The sequence below is a fragment of the Eucalyptus grandis genome, chromosome 7 (assembly GCF_016545825.1).
Source record: "Eucalyptus grandis isolate ANBG69807.140 chromosome 7, ASM1654582v1, whole genome shotgun sequence".
NCBI classification, from domain to species: Eukaryota; Viridiplantae; Streptophyta; class Magnoliopsida; order Myrtales; family Myrtaceae; genus Eucalyptus; species Eucalyptus grandis.
This window is the reverse complement of record NC_052618.1, coordinates 19,253,761-19,272,350: the sequence shown is the minus strand read 5'-3', so window position 1 is coordinate 19,272,350 and position 18,590 is coordinate 19,253,761. Positions and strand designations below refer to the sequence as shown.

The 18,590-nt window shown below is 38.6% G+C and overlaps 2 protein-coding genes across 2 annotated transcripts; both read right to left on the bottom strand.

Annotated features, from left to right (window-relative positions):
• Positions 1–3,010: 3,010 nt before the first annotated feature.
• Positions 3,011–8,059, bottom strand: LOC104452905 (probable choline kinase 2). Its single transcript, XM_010067405.3, has 8 exons — positions 7,924–8,059; positions 6,783–7,140; positions 6,081–6,202; positions 5,723–5,915; positions 4,618–4,735; positions 4,459–4,506; positions 3,668–3,768; positions 3,011–3,379 (listed from the first exon to the last, which is right to left on the bottom strand). Exons 2-8 carry the CDS (start codon positions 7,131–7,133, stop codon positions 3,221–3,223), a joined length of 1,092 nt encoding a protein of 363 aa, XP_010065707.2. The 5' UTR covers positions 7,134–7,140; positions 7,924–8,059; the 3' UTR covers positions 3,011–3,220.
• Positions 8,060–10,201: 2,142 nt separating this feature from the next.
• Positions 10,202–14,121, bottom strand: LOC104452903 (root phototropism protein 3). Its single transcript, XM_010067404.3, has 4 exons — positions 13,472–14,121; positions 13,102–13,171; positions 11,687–12,979; positions 10,202–11,071 (listed from the first exon to the last, which is right to left on the bottom strand). The coding sequence occupies exons 1-4, from the start codon at positions 13,582–13,584 to the stop codon at positions 10,547–10,549; spliced, it is 2,001 nt and encodes a 666-aa protein (XP_010065706.2). The 5' UTR covers positions 13,585–14,121; the 3' UTR covers positions 10,202–10,546.
• Positions 14,122–18,590: the final 4,469 nt, after the last annotated feature.

Genomic DNA, 18,590 nt, shown 5'->3' with positions numbered 1-18,590 from the left:
AGAAGAGAAAGAAAAAAAGGAAGAAGAAGAAGAAGAAAGTAATAAAATTATTAAAAAATTAAAAGAAAATGATTTGGAGTAGAAATTTTAAGGATTGTGCCAAACGCAATTCTATTTCGAGAATAAAAATTTTGGACAGTTACCAATAAATACTTAGAAATTGTTCCCGAGTAGAATTAAAAAAAAAAATCATTTCTAATAAGAAATTGTTTCCAGAAACAGAAGCGTTACCAAACGCGTCCTAAGTGACCACTTAAGCATGCCAACACTCAAGCCAAAATTTATTTGACATCGATTAGTCTAGTATGAAAGTGTTTTGTGTTCAAATAACAAAATTTGGCAAATTTTCACACTTAAAATTCCAATAAAATATTTGCATGTAATTACATACTAAAAATCAACCCGCCAAACTTTGCAAACATCCACTTTAAAACCACATTGCCCCATTTAATACATAAAACATGGCGTTCAAACCCGACAGCTCAAAATATGTCATTTTCTTGCCAAATAAACCTTCTTTGAAAACATAGTAATCAAGGTCTATAATTAAGCAATCAATAACATGACATAACAAGTTCAAACAATCTGAATTATTTGCAAATCCATCTAGAAAATCGAGCATAAAATTCCACTTAATGACTAATCCATTAGTATTTTCCACTAATTGCAATGAATTAGCACTAAACACAATTAATTAAGCTAACAACGATTAATTACACTAACTGCGATTAATTAATATAACCATAATTGATTAAGACTAATCATCATTAATTAGTCTAACTGCAATTAATTAATATTAATTACAATTAACTACATTAACTATAATTAAACTAATTATGATTAATTAAGCTAATTAAAATTAATTAAACTAAACATCCTTAATTAAGACTAATCCTTATTAGCCTTAATCTAATCCATCCTTAGGGCTAAACCATCATTATATGCTACTAACTACCATTAGACCTAAACTAAACCTACTCCTAAACACAATTGACTTCCTAAACAAAGATTAGAAATTAACTTACGGTTTTCCGACGGCGACGAGCTCACGGCGAAGGCAACACCATGGTGTCAAGGAAGCAAGGCTCACGGCTCAAGTTTTAGCATGAACGACGGCAGCTCGGTTCTAGAAGCCCACAACCACCTTGGCTAAGGGGTAGTGGTGGTGGCAGCTTGAGATGAGGATGACGGTGGGGGCTTGGTGTCAAGCGGTGAACAATAGAGGTGAGTGGTGGCGAAGGATGGTGAATGACAGTGGTACGGGTGGATCAAGTGGGCGGCGGAGCTTGGTGGTGGGTCGGTGAAGTGGGGCATTGGTGTAGTGGAGATGGAGGTTGTGGCTTGGTGAGACAATGGCGACGGCAAACAGCAACTGGTGAGTGGAGGTGGGGGTGGTGGTGATGATGGTGGTGTAGGCAGTGGTGAATGGTGAACGGCGGCAAGAGAAGGGGGAGAAGCAAAAATGGAGAGGGAAATGGGGAAGATAAGGAGAGAGAAAGATGGGGGAAATGGGGGAGGAAAGAGTCGGCTAAAGGGTAAAGGGTGTGAGGAGGGAGGGAGGGAGGGAGGGAAGGAAGGAGAGAGAGAGAGATTTTTGCCCAAAATCTCATGATTTCCTTCACCAACTCTCCCTAAAAATCCTCTTAGCCTAGCATTTTGTCTCCTCATTTTCTTTTTTATTTCAATTTCTTTAAAGCCAAGCTTTTTGACTAAACAACCACTGGGGGTTCGCCCCTAGTAGACACCCTTCCAACTTGGAAGAGGGAGGTTGGGGGTTCAAATCCCCACCTTCTCAGGGGGAATTGGGGTGGGGATGATTTCATTTCAAGAATGGGTTTCGACTCCCACGCCCTGCAAGGAGGCAAGGGTAAAAGTCTGAGAGCGAGTGTTAGAATAGGATTAGAGTAGGACCGACCAAAAAAAAAAAGCTTTTTGACTAAACTTTACAACTTTGCGATTGGCCTCACTTGTTTAAATAGGCTTGGCTTGGCCCACTTAGGCCTCCTTGGCCGACCCACATGGGCACAAAGCCCAACGGCCTTTACTTGGCCTAGCTTCTCTTTCTAACGTCCAATTCTTGATTGATTATTCATTTTCCAAAAATTGTAAACATTCGATAAACAATGAGATGACGTCCAATAAGTTAGTCTTTATATCCTCCAAAGTTCGATACTTGAAATTGAATTAAATCTTATGGTTAAAATCGATCAAAATGCGATCTTAGTACAACCTAAACCATCGGGTGGCTTTTAAGGGCTTTTGTACGGTTGACTCATAGTTGATAATTTTCAATCCAATGCCTCTTTAGATCGTGGATGACCCTTGGTTGTAATGTAATCACAATGATTCAATTACATACATTGAGTATAAGATCAATTGGAAATCGGTTTATATCGTCATTCGACGTGAGTATCGTAATCATGTGAAACCACTCGCAAATCAACTACGTACTTCTGTTGAATCGATTTATAATCCGTTCGCTAATTGACTTATAATAACTTAGTATTAACATTTGTTGATCCTTATAGTCAAGTGGTTAATCCTAATTGAATTCTCTAGTTTTTCACATTTTAGCCTTTATGGCATCACCCAATAGATTAGTTAACTCATAAGTGATAAGTTCATAATAAATTAATCATAAGTACATTGATGAAATAATCGTTTCATATATCTTGAAAATGGGCCAAATTTTGGGACATCACAATTTGTCTTCTCTTACTAGCGAACAAATTTAGCGTTGATGTAAGCATAACTACGATAAAAATTCAAGTTTCCTCTTCACTTCTCGTCATTTATATTTTCTTTATTAAACCATTTTCCATCAATTCAAAATAATTATAAAAAGAAAGGACCTGGACCTCTAACAAAACTTATCATTAAAGGCGCGCCTCAACTTTTTAAGAGAATCATCTTCTAAGCTGGCACTTACCTAACATTTTTTATTTTGGCAATTTGCTTCGGATGGCGTTGAAATAGTACATATAAAGAAAACAAGAAAGTTCAGATCCCAGAAAGAACGACAGGATGGCACCAACAACTGTATGATGATCAACAAAGTACACTTACAACTTATGCTATCTCATCTAGATTCACAGTAAGAGTTTAATGTAGAGATCTAAAAAACCTTGGACATGTACTCGCCGTTATAATGATCGCCTAGCCATTTCTATGAATAAGAGATCCATAACATCGTACTTTGCTTTCACATACTTTGACCAAGTTAGAGAAGGCAAGACCATGGCACCCATTTAGGTGTCGACTCGCTTTTGAAGCAAGGAGCTTCATGTGAACTCAACAGCAGTGGCCTCGTCGACCAATATCTGTCAAACCGCTGCCTTGAATATTCCATATAGTCAAAGTCGATTTCGTTCACGTGCTCCTGAAAGCCAAACAGAAAGAGGGGCAAGATCAATGATACAATTGAAGTTGTCAATTACCAATAAGCTGTTTTCCGTTCTAAAATGAGAATGTTACAAAGATATCAAACAACGGCATTGTGAGATGCCATGCAACTTTAAACACCAGCATAGTGTAGATTTCGCGTGGCAATACAAATTTCTTGACTGGAACGGTCGTGCAAAAGAGAGAGCTACTTTGTAGCACACTATAGAGTAAAATGGTGGCTTTGCGATAGCAAGAAACAAAGCATCTGGGTTTAAGTACATACTGATATTATACCCCAAAGTCCCCAGAATAGATGGCTTGCCAAAGTATACTTCTCAACATCTTCAAGCAGCTGCTCTACCTCAGCATCAGTAGGTGCATCACCTGCACAGAGGTTTGACATTCCAGATTGCACTGTAAATGACTATAAAGATAAGCACAACAAGAATATAAAGAAGGCCTGACTAGCTAGTTCATAGTTCCTTAAAAGCGGCTTAAACTGATTCTAGAGGATTTGTAGAAAATTGATGTGGGATTTGCTTTGCTCAGATCTATCCAAGCATCCACAGAAATTAGAAAAGTTGACTGGGAATCAGGCTTAAATGCCTTTCTTGCAGTTCTGCATTTCATTGGCAAAGGTCTCAAAGATTATTTTAATAAGTGCAAATCCGATACAGAATCATGTTTTGACAATGTGTCGTGCACTAAACTTCTTCAAATTTTGGTCACTAGACACAGTTTCATGGTTGCCAGAAACTACCTGGAAGATTTTCTGGGTCCTTACAGTGAGGAAATATTTTTGGTCGCTAAAAGCTGTCTCTGGAAACCAATTCAAAAAGTTTCGTTCTGGTGACCATTTTTAAGTGACCGATTACTCACAAGAGAGCTGTGTTTATGGTTATCTGCCTATGCACATCATAGTAAGTTGGCCCGTGAAAATGGACCGATCAAAAGTAAACTAGAGCTTTGTTAAAAAAAAAAAGTAAACTAGAGCAACAAAACAAACCCCATGCCATTTGGATCTTATTAATCTTCACATATAAAAGAAAACGAAAAACATTAAGAGAACTCTACCTGAAGTACTCAAATACGTCTGCACAAATCTTCTACGCTCCTCTAAACCTGTTGAAATCACAGTTTTAAAGCAAGGCTTTTCTATTTGCTACTCAGAGGTAGATAAAAGCAAGGACAAAGTGGAAACAAACAAAACAACAAGGTAAAATAATCGCGCACCTGGATATTTTCCATAGTCCAAAACATGTGGAGTCTCAGTATGATAGTCGGCAGCCATCTCGCAGAAATGATTTGCAATATCAAAAGCAATTGGATTGTAACTGGAATATTCATAGTCCTGATGAGGCAGAAAAGAGAGAATTTGAGAAACAATAGCACTAACTGACATGTTCATCTGCCAAGCTACCGTAATAAGAACATGAAGAAAGAATTACCAAGGGAATTTAACAATTACATAGACAGGGAAAACCACATGAAGAGTAAATTGACAATAATATTTTTCTACACAATTTGCACAAGTTTTCTCCAATAAGTCTGGGCAGTAACCCCGGTATAGATAGATCACACGTGAACAGCAGCCGCAAAGATCCAATGTATCGGTTGAATTAAGTCTATAAACTAATAGGAGATGAATTTGTAACTAATACGACTATTCTTAAGCTTCATGAATCAAATTCATGGCAACATTATCACTGGTGGCGCAACAAAATGAAGAAGATGGCCAAAATGGTGAAATCAGAGATCATCACAAGACAATTTCAATATATGAACATCTGCTGAAAGAAGTATGAGAAGGGGCAAACACAAAACTCTCCCATCCAAAGAAAGAGTAAATGAGACGTCATCTGCAAAGTTTACATCAAAACCTTGTAAAGAAATTCAACTTCGGATAGCAACTTTACATAGGACATTGTACCTGTGATTGGACAGAGCAACTTTTTTTTTTTTGCCCTTCCAACTACAAAATTTTCATTTACAACACATCTCACAATCTTCAACTTCTATCTCGACCAGTAAATCTTAACACTCTGTCTCCTTGTGGCTTTCTGGTTTCTGCACCATGAAAGGAGTTTCCTACAAGAACTGTAGTACGAACTTTCCGAGACATCCTATCTCTACTGCTCTGAAGTAACAAAGTCCTCAATGGGTGTTTTTTGGTATGACAATTTGGAACAATAAGTAAAGCACTCCCTAGTGGCATAAGGTGGGATTATTCATTGCTGACCACCTTCATTAAATCAATCTTCAAGGTTCGCACTCACTAACTGCACGTACTAGCAAAAGAAAAAGCAAAACAAAATAATTGACTTGTGAAGGATCTTACAATGATGGTTATTGCTTTAATGTCTTCATGTATCATTATGTTACCATACTGTAGATCATTGTGGCAAAATCCTATACGTCGATCCCCTGCAAGTTCACTTTGCAAGACAAGAATTTCGTTTTTGATGGCATTCAAGTGAACAAGCTGGGCTTCCCGTGGAGTAGCCACACGCGTGGCCTTCCCAAGCCACTTTCTGGAAAATTTGGAAAGAAACAAACAATCTTACACTTCTTTGTATGGAATTACTGCTTGTGCTACTTATTCAAGAAAAATGTAATATCTGCAAACCATGAAACACTAATTTATTTCCTCATACCCCCGAAAAAGTAGGAATAATGACTAGAAACAAAATGAATACCTTAGTCTATCCCAGAGAACAACCTTCTTTGGACCCGGCATATCAAGGTCATGAAACTCTCTCATTTTAGTTGCTATACAAGCAGAAATGTCAGGGTTCCTTAGATCAGAAGCCGAAAGTGTCTGCATCATCCCACACAGTCAGATGAGCTTAGCTAGCCGTTGATTTCAGGTGACAGATAAAGTACTAAAAGAAACGATTCTGCACTTGCCATCTTGTCATTTTACTTTTTGAAAAGCAGGCAAAAAGAGTTGGCAAAAAATTGCAGGCTCAAAACTCATGAATTGGTTTTGCAGGCATTGCCCGATTATTGCTGTAAATGCTTACATTGTTTAAACAACCAACGACTATAGTGTTAATGCTTCTTTTCTTTCCTTTCTTGTTTTCACGAAGAAAGACTAATAATGCCATTTCTGCAAGCAATCCTAAAATTGGTCTAATATGCAACATGGAAAAATTATATCAAAATAATGAGACAATAAAACAATAGGCGAGTCTCGACAGGTGACTCCACGACATCTTAGCCCAGCAATTCAAAAGAGCTCCTTTGTCAATCTTCTCAATATTCCTCATCACATTAGAACTGAAAGGACCTAACTCTGGCCACATCGACTAATCTTGATTCTCCTTATGTATTGTGATTTGTTCATCATTTAGTGAGAACTTTAAGTTCGAGTTCTACACTGAAGATATGAGAAGTACCCGTGCATGAATGAACTCTTCGATTCTCCCATTAGAGAATCTCCCTAAAAGGCGAGGCCCTTGCCCATTTTTGGACATGCACTCAAATGTCCGAATCTCGTTGTCCCTGTCAAAGAACACCTCCACACCCTCCCCATAAATCCGGAGCAGAACCTTCCTTGAGACTTGATCTGTCGTGGTTGGCCAATTTATCTGGAAGACTTCATTTGTCATCGCGCCCTTCAGCGGGATCACCTGTAATGCAGTCGAATCCACCACGTCTTCCCACTCAGATGCCAACGAATGCAAGATCTTCTTCGTTTCTGTAGCTAGACGGTCTTTGCTGCCCAACGGATGCTCAACGGCAACCATCGTAGATCTGGTAAATTTTTTCAAAATAACCACTTGGGTTAATGGTGCCCCACAAAATCTAGTAGCTTCAGCTATGAAAAAGCTTCGACAACCAAAAATGGAGTTCTGCCATGGATCTAACGGCCTCTCTTTCTAGGTTAAAAAACGTGTACCCTTCAATCATGTTAAACTATCCTCTTGAATTAACTAAATAAAGTATTTGCTACATCAGCAACAATAAGGGTAACATATAGATCCCAACTTCTTGTCACAAATTCAATGCACAGATGAACGATGAGTAACAAAGGAAGAAGCTGTGACAGTAAAGGTAAGAAGCAGACCATTGCCGTGAAAACGATGGATGAGAAATCAGCATGCAAATGAAGCCTAAGTCAGCTCACAAACCAGATCCGGACATGTCGAAACTCAAACTCGACTAGTTGCACAACATTCCACAACATGAAACCAAGACGAAAAAACCCATCATGCACATGCCACCCATGGCTATTCACATACAAGTAAATTCTAATTAAATCACAATCCCTGCCATAACTCACATGCCCTTTCCCCACATCAAGAGCCACTGGCAACGTCACATTCGAAGACAAGCGCCACCGGAGTCCCGAACATCGACACGAATTGAAGTTTTGGATTCATTCATTCACGCATGACTTCTCTCAAACAAGAAAAGAGGAAAGGAGAATGCAGATCACACATTATCTCAGCCGATCATCGATAACCTCGTGTGACAGGCAATCGCTCCATCGAGCGTGTATACAGATACGAATGAATTGCGGAAGAACGGACTCACCAGAGATGATCAGCTCCGGGCGATCAATATGCTGAGGGGGTTCGCGGGGACAACGAAAGCCGCGAGAGCTGGCGGGGAAGAAGATCGAGAGCTCTCGTCGCCAGGAGATCGGGACGAGAGAATCTCTTCTTTCTGTTTCGGCAGAGCACAGAAGAAACGGAGAAGAAGGTGGCTGCGGTTCGAGTTTATAAGATTTCCCGCGGGCCTTTGCTCGGCCGTTGGATCGGGTAACGAGATTAACGGTCGGTCCTCGGAAGGAAGAGACAGAGGTGTCCTGGAAAGTCTAATAAAAGCGAGGCCATTCCGATTTCCAAACATGTTCTTTTTCTGCTGGCTATAAATTATTTCGACGCGGATAAAATACACCATTCATGTACATCGGGCCGGGCTACGGCCATTGATCGACAATCGTAGGAATCAAGTCTATTAAGTCAATCTCATGCCAGAGACAAGTTAGAGTTCGGGAGGAGGACAATAGATGTGCCAAACGTTATGTATACCGCTTATTTTAATGTCAAATTTTTTTTTAAATCATTTAAGTATCACTTTTTAACTTCGATATGAGTCATTGGGAATTCAACATAGTCATATTTTATCAATTTCTTAATCTTACATGATCGTGCCTAGATATAAATTTAAATGATGTCGTGTAGTAGGTTAAAAAGTTATTACTTTAGTGTAATTCGTTGCTAAAGAGTAATCACTTTAGTGCCAAATAATTTTCATCTCAGATAAATTTTTTAAATATAAAAGCCACATAATTTGTTCAAGTGGAATTTCTCACTAAAGGCACTTAACTAATCTTTTTTCTTCAATTTGTCATTTAAATGAACCGATAAAAAATTTTGATATTAAAATGAACACCATATACAACTTTTAGTACTTTTAGTGTCTATTATTTCCTTATCTCCCACAATGTAGTTAATTTTCATCACAATGTATCGTACAGCCCAAGGAGGGAGAAGGGATTAATGTAACGGAATTGTCGAATCATGCACTATACTGATAAAACTTTTGTAGAGGAAAATGAATTGACGTGCAATTCAAATATTTCTTTTTCTTTTTTTTTTGGGTAATTACTTTTAAGTTCATCTCCATATTTTCATTAAACAGCATGCCCCGAAAAGTATTACTAATCCACTAAATTTGTGAAAGATCGGAATACTTTTTTATCATGGATTTTTAAGTTCATCTCCATATTTTCAAAACAGAAAGAAAGACTAATCCACTAAATTTGTGAAAGATCTTTTCATTTTCTTCGAATTTGGAATATTATAGATATTCAAGAAATCGCTTCATTGTTTTAAATTAGTATTTTGTCTCTTATTAATGATTTGCATTATGATTCATCTCAATAGTATTTTTGGGACTTAAAGATATATACTAGTAAAAATTTCAAAGCATTAAGAAAATGATATTGAAATACGTGACTTGAAAAATGCTTGGACCCATGGAAAATGAGCTTCAACTTACTTGTAAATTTGCATATGTGAGATTTGAAAGTTTAAACAGTCAAAATGTTCTAATATGGTCTTTTTGCCTAATACTAAGCGTAAACATATTTAATTAAAGAGGTAGATGAGATATGGAAAGATTTGAACTCAGAGAGTTACAAATATGATGTCATAAGAAATTTGGTGAGATTATAACTAACGATTTTAAAATTTTAAGCTGTTCAATAAATATATGATTTAATATGTAATTATTCCAACCAAATATAATCCATTTTCATAACTTTTTCAAATTTGAATTAACCTTACTTTGACCCAAAGAAAAAAGGTTAGTCATTTTAGTCATTTTGATTTTTTGTCTAAGCCAAACAAAAATCCGAATCCCATAGGAATGGCAGTGATGTAATTTCATACAATCCGAAGGGCACTTACTTATTGTGTGTAGTCCGAATCGGAATCTTTTCTAACTTTTGAAAATCCCCATTCCCCACTGAAAAGTAAAAGAAAGAAATGTTTGAACTTCAAGGAATCATCAAAAGAATTGCCAAAAACTACTCCAAAAGATTCCGCGATCACATACTAGTCCTCTTCTTAACTCTTTCACCTCAAAAATGTCGATTAAGGGATCGTAAATTTGTTCTAGAAAGAAACAAAACAGCCCACTTACATTTTGTGGGTTCGACAAAACTGATTGGAAGTTCAAATGAATTAATTGGATAAATAACGACAAAATATCTTATTCAAAAGCTTAACCCATAAATAAGAGATGTGAGATTCTTTAACACACCTATCATGTACAAGCCATATTAGAAAGAACTATTTTGACATGAAATAAATTGGGTGGTACCTAACTTTAATACCATTATGAAATGTCCAATCTTAAACTGATGGATGGAGGGAGATTACATATAAATATGAAATGTGATATAAAAGAGCAATCGAAACAGAAAGCTCACTCTCAGCAAACAAATTATTTTTTTTTTTTTTTGTGGCCTAGTAATATTTCACCAAGTTCTTGTAACACCTACCAAAATGAATCGACCTTGTAACCCATAAACCAAATTGAGAAGAACAAAAAAAGTATTTTCCTTCCATGAAAACTAATTCTCTTTTTTTTCATGAATTCATTTTTATTCCCCAAATGTTCTCAGGAAATTGAGTTTCTCCACCTCCTAGGAGTTTTCCTGGTTTGATCTGCACTCGTCCACCTGAGGCCCTATGTCCTGGTTCTCCAAGTTGCTCATCTTGGTGAGCTTGCTCAGCTTCTTCCACCCGCTGCTCCAAGCCGACCCCTGCTTATGCTTCGCCATCTTGTCGAACTGCCTCTGCAGATTCTCCATGTCGTTCTGCAGCTCGAGGTACTTGGCCTTCATGCTATCGAGCTCGAACTTGAGGGTGTTTATGTCCTTCTTTGCAGTCGCCCAACCTTCCTGGAAGGACTGCGGGGTCGCTTCCAGGAGCGTCTTCCGGTTCGGGATCATAGGCTGGTAGTGTGCGTCGCCTCCAGTTTCCTTGAGCGAGCTGCTGGCGAGCGTATTGCTTATCTTCACTTGCTCCGAGAAGAGAACTTGGACGACCACTCTCAAGGGAAGCCGCTCGTTCTGCGCAGCGTGCATGCACGCATCGATCGAGAGCTTCTGGCAATCCATCACCCGGCACAGCCGCTTCCTCTCATGCTCAGTCAGCGTTGGATGTGCCTGTCAATTAATTAATATCAATCTAACAGCGGAGGATGTCAAGTTTTGCATTGAAATCACATCCATGAGGTAAAAATTTTCCTGTCGTTCACAGGATATCAGATTCGTGATATACTCATTGGAAGAAAGGCAGTAGTTATGACTAATATAAAGGTTGTGAAACAATATCATGCTCGAATTGATCGGCGAACCATCATGATAAAAGACAGCTGCTCAAAAATTGAGAAATTTAGTTTGGCGTGGAATCAAGAATGTAATTGCCATGCAAGATTTTCGGTTTGGTATGGAATCAAGAATGATTTTGTTTGTCACTCCAATGATAATTTTCAGAGTGATAAACAGATAATCCATTGTCGAGAAAAAGCATCCCCTGTCAAAATTTATGCAGAGATCCTCAGAGTACCCTTCATGAAGATGAGCATATCAGAGCAATTGCTGTTGCAAAATCAAAAATTTAGGTTTGAGTATATCCTCAAGAGATCACAAGCAACACTATCCACACAAATCCAATTGTGAGGTGACTTTGCAATCGCGAAGTTTCCGCTAATTGCTTTGCTGGTACTAGCATCAGATGTCGAGCAGATAAAAAGAGACCGACAGCAAAGATTCAATTACCTTAAGATATGAGTCAATCGCTCGGTAAAGTCCGTCATCACAAGTCCTTGCGGATTCAGGCAAGGCCTCAGCCAGCACTTGAAACTTTGTCAATGAGAGGTTCCTGTCTCTGGACACCTCGGTAAGATAACTGTCCACTAGTCGAGCCACTCTCATCTTCGCATTTTGCCCGTTAACACGTTGAGCAGCATCATAGCCGTGCTTCTCCGAGAATGGCTGCCTGCTCGGGCTCGAGCCCTCCATCTGTTCCTGGACAAGAAAATGCTCCAGAAGCCTCTGAACTAGATCAACGTCGTACAAAGTCTCAATCTTATTGTACGAAGGGATAAGGAGATCAGCCAAGGATGCCTGTTCGAATTGCATGCCGACCCGTTTCTCTAACTCGGTAACTAATGCAGGAGCCACTTTCAACATGTTCGCCATTCGTAGAAGCCGAAGAAGGAAGCTACACGTGACACTGTCCTTCTGCGGAGGAATTATGCTGATAAGGCTCTCTATTATCATCCTTTGGTCTTTGGCCTGAACCGTCGAAGGTTCATCCTTAGTTCCGGCCACGATCATGTGGAGCCCGCCTTTCCAACTAGCACTTCCACTGATGCTATGGTTGTTCCCACTGTTGCTTCCTTCATCTCCTGCTCCTGCTCCATCTCTTATCAAACCTGGAAGCCACTTCGTAGCATACTGCATAATTGCCTCACCAATCAATTCGAACCTCATGCCTTTCACTTTGATAGCAGTGACGACCCTCACGAAGTGATCAATCCTCAGAATCGAGACGTCTTCGAACCACCAATTGGGAGGAGCCTGGTGACCCCTGCTCGGGCTCGACTCCTTCATTTCACTCCATTTCGGGCTCGAGACTTTCGGCGGTTTCCCCGTGTAAGCCCATCTTATCCCTTTTGGGTTGGCACATGCCTTCCAAGCTATTGACTCGCTACATCTTCGTACAATTTGCAGGTTCTCCGCCCATGGCGAGAGCTTCTCACAGCTTTTAATCACTAGTATTGAGTCTCGCCACGAAGATAAGACTACGTAGCTCAGAAAGGCTTCGGTTTTGAATATAAGATTGCCTTCCTCCAAGTCCTCGGTCATCTCCAAGTACTCAGCCGCGCAGCGCAGCCCGGAGATATTGGCTGCGGTCAGATCAACGGCAATCCCATAGCAGAACTTCGCAGCCAGCTCGAAAGCTTCAGGCCCACCGGGCAGATCATCCAAAACCAACTTGCTTAAATCGGGGTCGCGCGATTCATATATCATCCTGTTGAACTTCCCACTCCTAGAGAGCAGGGGATACTTTCACAAAGACAGAAAAAGCTAAAGTCAAAAAGTCGAAAATACTCTGCTGCAACTTATCCAAAAGCCTCTCTCTGAATCTGAAGAAGATGAAGTGGGTTTGAAAGCAATGATGGTTCTACCTTGTGCAAGTGGAAATTAACTTCCCCAACGTGAACAAGAAGGTCACTTGGAACGTCAGTGGCAACATGCCTGCGCGCATTTGTGAAAAATTTGCCGTCAGCCCATCAATTACATCATGAAGCTAGCTCACTTTAACCAAGTTCTCTGTTGTTTTTCCCTGATCCAAAACTATTTCTACTACCACAAAAAGGATTTGAAAAAGAAAAACCCCTTCTTTTTCCATAAAATTCAGAGCACATCACTACCAAATCCATCCGCTTTCAAGCAGAACGTCACTTTTACCTCAGAAAGAAAAAAAAAAAATAAAAATAAAAAAAAGAGAAGAAAAGCAAAGAAACGAAAAACGGAGAAGACGGAGTCTGTGCTCACCATGACTGATCTCTGAGCTCAAACCCTTCTGTCTTAACCCCTTGCCTGGCTGAGCTGAGCGCGCCATTTCCATAATCTCTCCCAGCGACGGACTCGCTTTCGGAATCCCACATGGTTGAAACCTGGGGAAAGAACCTGTCGGAGCGCTCTCTTTGAGCTAAAGTCGCTCTCTTTCAGCAGCAGCAGCAACCAAAAGCAGAGAGCAAAAGGAAAAAACGAGGACAAGAGCAATGGACCGGTGGAACAGAAGATCATGGGAAGAAAAGTGGGAGCCCCACATGGGGATGCTTGGAACCATCTTGGGTTGTCGTCTTCCTTGGAAGATTGTCGCAGGGCCGCGCCCAAACAGGCTCTTCCAGGCTGTGAAGTAATGGGGGTGGCGTCTTTGAGTGCACTGTTCTTGTCCCGGATTACCTGAATTACTCTTTTTCGCTGTTGAGAAAAAGGCTCAACAGATTCAGTGCCTTTCTCAGTGCAGTCGCTTGGTGTTTTCTCTTTCAGCTTGCTGAAACTTTTCCAATAATTGAGCGTCCGTTCTGATCAGAGGACCATGGCAAAAGAGAATTTCTTTGACGCAGACACTGTAAACGAGATGAATTGAACAGTGTGACTTTGCCGCACTGGGTCTCATCGATGTGAAAGGAAAAGTATGTGTTGTTTTGGGAAAATTTTGTCTAGCTCGTGACAATAATTTTTTTTACAAAAAAATAATAATAAAGGAAATGTGTGATGAAAGCTTTAATTTCTTCAGGTTATTGGGTCCATGGCCGAAATCAAATGATTGGCAGTAAAATCCATTTTTTTTTTTCAATCTAAGGAGAGGGATAACGGTTTCCAGCGCATTTTCCTCACGTAAGATGATGGAGCCTTGGCGTGGCAATCTTATTGTACGGAGGGACACGGCACCCTAGAAACAACCTTAGTTATTATTTGGTTTTAGCTAGGTCCACTAATTGCGCAAAATGATTTGACAAAATCACACTCGTCTTAGTAATGTAATCAAATCATTCATATGTCAATCATCCAATGGTAACCTTATGTACTATGTACTATAAAAAGTTAAAATAACAGAAAAATTGTAATATTCTATTCATTTTCACATAAATAGTACATGAGCCTATTTGTAAGTTTACGAAAAGATTGTCTAACTAGCTAAAATATCAATCAAAATCAATCAAAAGAAATATGCAAAATCTCTTATGTATATCTCCAACATCCCCTCAAACTCAAGGTAATTTGAAAGAAATCAACTTGAGGTTGGAGAAAAGATTTCAAAATGCTAAGGTGGCTATGTCTTCATGAAGATGTTGACAACCTGTTCAGTGGATGGGATAAAGACAAACAACGCAATGAAAAACAATTTATCAAATGAGATGAGGAAGAACGCCACCATGAAGAGTAGAATATTACATTTTTCTGCCATTTTACTTGGTATCAAAGCCATTATTTTTTGTGAAAGCGTACATTGAATCTAATTAGTAACGCCAATTTTTCCACAATGGTCATCACGACCTAACTGTATTGGCCGTGTCACCTGGTTTCACCTTCAAATCCGCAACTATTTGAGGCTTTCCCATTGCTAATTCCGGAGAACAAGAGGCACCATTAGACTTGCCACCCTTAAAAGACGGATCTTGAAAATTCGTTATCCAAGGATGCCAGAATCCTCTCCACGCGCCACCACGTCTCGGACTCATGGAGCCGCCGTTGTTTTGTGTTGACTTGGGTACAAAAACCCACCCAAAAATCTAGAAGAAAAGGAACAACATCATCTTTTAGGGCGAAACGCTTCATGTCTCTGCTTTGAAGAAGCACCTTATTAAAGCCGTTAAGGATAAAGTTCTTACCTTCAGCAACGTGCCGGACAACCCTAGGAACAGGCAGCTTCAGCATGGATGGGGCTTCGACCCTTTATTTTTGATGGAATCAACACTCGTCTCACCTAGTTAGGTGGATTGCTAGGTTGTTTTCTCTGCCTAGTGGCATTTTTTGCCTAGACTTGTGCTGCTGGGTGTTCAGCTATGTTTTCCTTTGCCTTGCTTTTACTTCGGCTCCCTTCCACTTATCCTGCATGTTCACATTATGAGCGATAGTATTTGGCGCCAGATTTTGTGTATCTTGACTTTCTCTATTTAATTACACTTGCTTTTACCAAAAAAAAAAAAAAAAACCCACCCAAAAATCTCTGTCGGTGATTTTTGAGAGTTATTTTATCCATTTCCATTGCTCATAACCACCGACTAACACCACCATCAGCCTCCTGAAGTTCTGGCGAGTTGCCCCAACTCAACTGTGTTGCCTCAAGTTGCAGCATGCGCCACCTCTGCTTTGATACCAAGTTTTTTTTTTTTCGACCAAAAAAAAACTTGGTATCAAAGCAGAGGTGACAAAAAAAAAAATGTAATATTCTGTTCATTTTACAGGAAGACTATTTAACGTGGCAAAATATCAGTCAAAATCAATTAAGAGAAATATATAAAATCTCCTAAATATATCTATATCTCTAACAAAAAAGCAAAAGAATTTAAATTTAAATTTTAGATGGGATGCAAGCCTTAGACTAGATTATCTTCTCTCGAAAATTTGTTGATTTTTAATTAGATGGGATGCAAGCCTTAGACTAGTATATGCATTAGGAGTTTGGACTGATCAAAAGTGTGTTATCATTCGATGTCTAGGATCTTTCCAATCTCACGGTTAGATCCTTCAGATGCCTTCACTGATCTTTAGTACAGTGGCGTTTGCGACAATCGCGGCTATGTCGGGGAACCAAAGGTTGAGATCAGCCTAACCCGAAGGTCGGGGCTATGGTAGGCAGGTGACCACATGCAACAGACAAAAACGCAGGACATAGGTTGGAGCATTTACTGTTTGGTTGTGTGCAATGGCGAGGAATCTGGATCTATTGTGAACTCAACAGTACAAATTTCACACGCCTCTCTCTAAACGAGAAAGTGTGGTATGTAAATGGTCCCCCCCTTCCTCTTTCATTCTGGAAATTTAACTGTGAAATTTAAAAATCAAAGTTTCACTTTACTTTGGCTTGCTTTTGTACAACAAATGCTTCATGATTGCATTTGGTAAATCATTTTCTAACAGCCACTACCATAGCCAAGAATGATAAAAGAGAGTGATGGCCTGACCACCACCATGCATTAGGGTTTCAACAAACAATTTTTAAGTTTTCTTTTTTGGAGATCTTTTTTGTTTCTTTATTTTTATCTATGATGAATACAGAAAAAGAATGTACTAAAGGGACGTCTCTCCCCCACAAAGATGCACTCCAAAGTCCAGACATAACTGTTTACCATTTTAAGGATGTTTTCTAATTTCTTTGATTTCTTACTTCTTCCGCTGCTCATGCACCCTCCCTCCAAATGCTTTTGTAAATCTTGGACAAAGTACACCGAAAGTGCCAAAACTTAATATAGGTGGATATTGTAATGCCAAGAGTTCCAAAAGATACATTTAAGTGCCATTGAAGTGCTCCCCTCACTTTCGATGTCTACATCTCCTTGTGAAATTAATGCCCCTAACGCTTCAAACAGAAATCAACATCATCTATGATGACTGGATTAGATATACGTTGCCAAATTGTCAAATAGACAACTCGAGCAATGACCTCTTTTCATATTTGATGTGTGGTTAATGCATTTGGGATTAATATCACGCAAAATTCTAAATTGATTTAGTTGTGATAAATGATAAATTTATCTCAAATTAATTTTTTTAATTACCAAAAATTCCAAATTGATATACTTGAGACAAATTTACTTTCTATAAGTTTTTGTTAAATTGGATTACTACCACGAAAAAATCACAAATGAGTACACATGTGACGAATGGAGAATAAAACCCCAAACTAATGTATTCACCAATTGCTACGTGTTTGTTCAAAAATTTAACAGCAATTAATAGAGAGTAAATTTATCACAGGTATATTAGTTTTGGGTTTTTGATGGTCTAAAACTCAATTTGAAATAAATTTATCACAGATGTATCAGTTTAAGATTTTTTGTGATATCAATCATGTATTTATTCATGCCCCTTGAACCTCGGTGTGAGTCGCCTAGCTCACGCAATCAAACCACCCCCCTAAGACTGGAGTTGCTTTATAGTCAAACTCAGACTAGTGGTTTTAGATTATACACTTATCATTCATCGCCATGGAATACCACAAGATCATATGAAGACTTAAATCAAGAAAAATACAAAAACTTGTTCCAAATTTTAGATTTCAAGTTTCACCAAATTAGAACCCAGAACCCACTTATCAAAATAGGTTTCCAATTTTTGCAACATTGAACCTATCCTACATACTTTGAAACTTAGAACCAAACAAGTCTCCATTGATCTGGTTCCCAGATTTCAAGTTCCATACCCTAGAACCATTCTCGCCCCTATTATTAATCCTATTTAACGTAAACTTTAATTTTTCATAAATGTATTTGGGTTTAGTTGTCAAAAAATTAATTTTGAGTAAATGATCATATATATATATAATATATATATCATTTTTTTTTTAGTGGTTAGAAAATTAATTTGGGATAATTTGTCACAAGTGTTTTAGCTTGAAGTTTTTGTGATATTGACCCTTTTCTTTTTTCATTGTTTTTCTTCTTTTTTATTTCCTCTCTTTTTATAATCCTCAACCTGTGAGGGGTGCAACTCTCTCGCCCTTGGCTAGCCTAGGAGTAGGATAAAAAGAAAAGAAGAGAAAATAAGATATAAACAAAAAAAATTAAAAAAAATTAAAAAAATAGAAAATTTGTTCATTTTACCACCCATGCAATGTAGAATGGCTGAAGCTGACTAAATTACCACAGTAATATGGTCAAAATTGGCCGAAATGACTAAATTGTAAATCATCATAAGGTTTGGGACTAAATTAGTTCAATTGAAAATTTTAAGATTGAATTAGTAAATCGTCAAAAAGTTTAAGGTTTAGGATTTTGTTGGTAATTTTCTTTATAAAAATAAAAGTAGTTTTTGACTTACAAACACGTCTAAGTCTTAGGAGGCATAAGAGTTTTAGAACAAAATCTATAGCAATATCAAAAGATGTCCTATTAATCACCGTTTCGCCTCGATAATTGAATGTATTGCAGAATATGCATCC

What these genes read in the sequence shown, in the direction of transcription:
- LOC104452905 (XM_010067405.3), bottom strand. Translation starts at nt 7,133, where the DNA reads ATGGTTGCCGTTGAGCATCCGTTGGGCAGCAAAGACCGTCTAGCTACA. An exon ending in AAGAGTTCATTCATGCACGG is followed by an intron (nt 6,203 to 6,782) that starts GTACTTCTCATA and finishes GGGATGATGCAG; the next exon opens with ACACTTTCGGCTTCTGATCT. An exon ending in GACTTTGGGGTATAATATCA is followed by an intron (nt 3,380 to 3,667) that starts GTATGTACTTAA and finishes TTTGGCTTTCAG; the next exon opens with GAGCACGTGAACGAAATCGA.
- LOC104452903 (XM_010067404.3), bottom strand. Translation starts at nt 13,584, where the DNA reads ATGTGGGATTCCGAAAGCGAGTCCGTCGCTGGGAGAGATTATGGAAAT. An exon ending in TTAATTTCCACTTGCACAAG is followed by an intron (nt 12,980 to 13,101) that starts GTAGAACCATCA and finishes TCTTTGTGAAAG; the next exon opens with TATCCCCTGCTCTCTAGGAG. An exon ending in CGATTGACTCATATCTTAAG is followed by an intron (nt 11,072 to 11,686) that starts GTAATTGAATCT and finishes ATTAATTGACAG; the next exon opens with GCACATCCAACGCTGACTGA.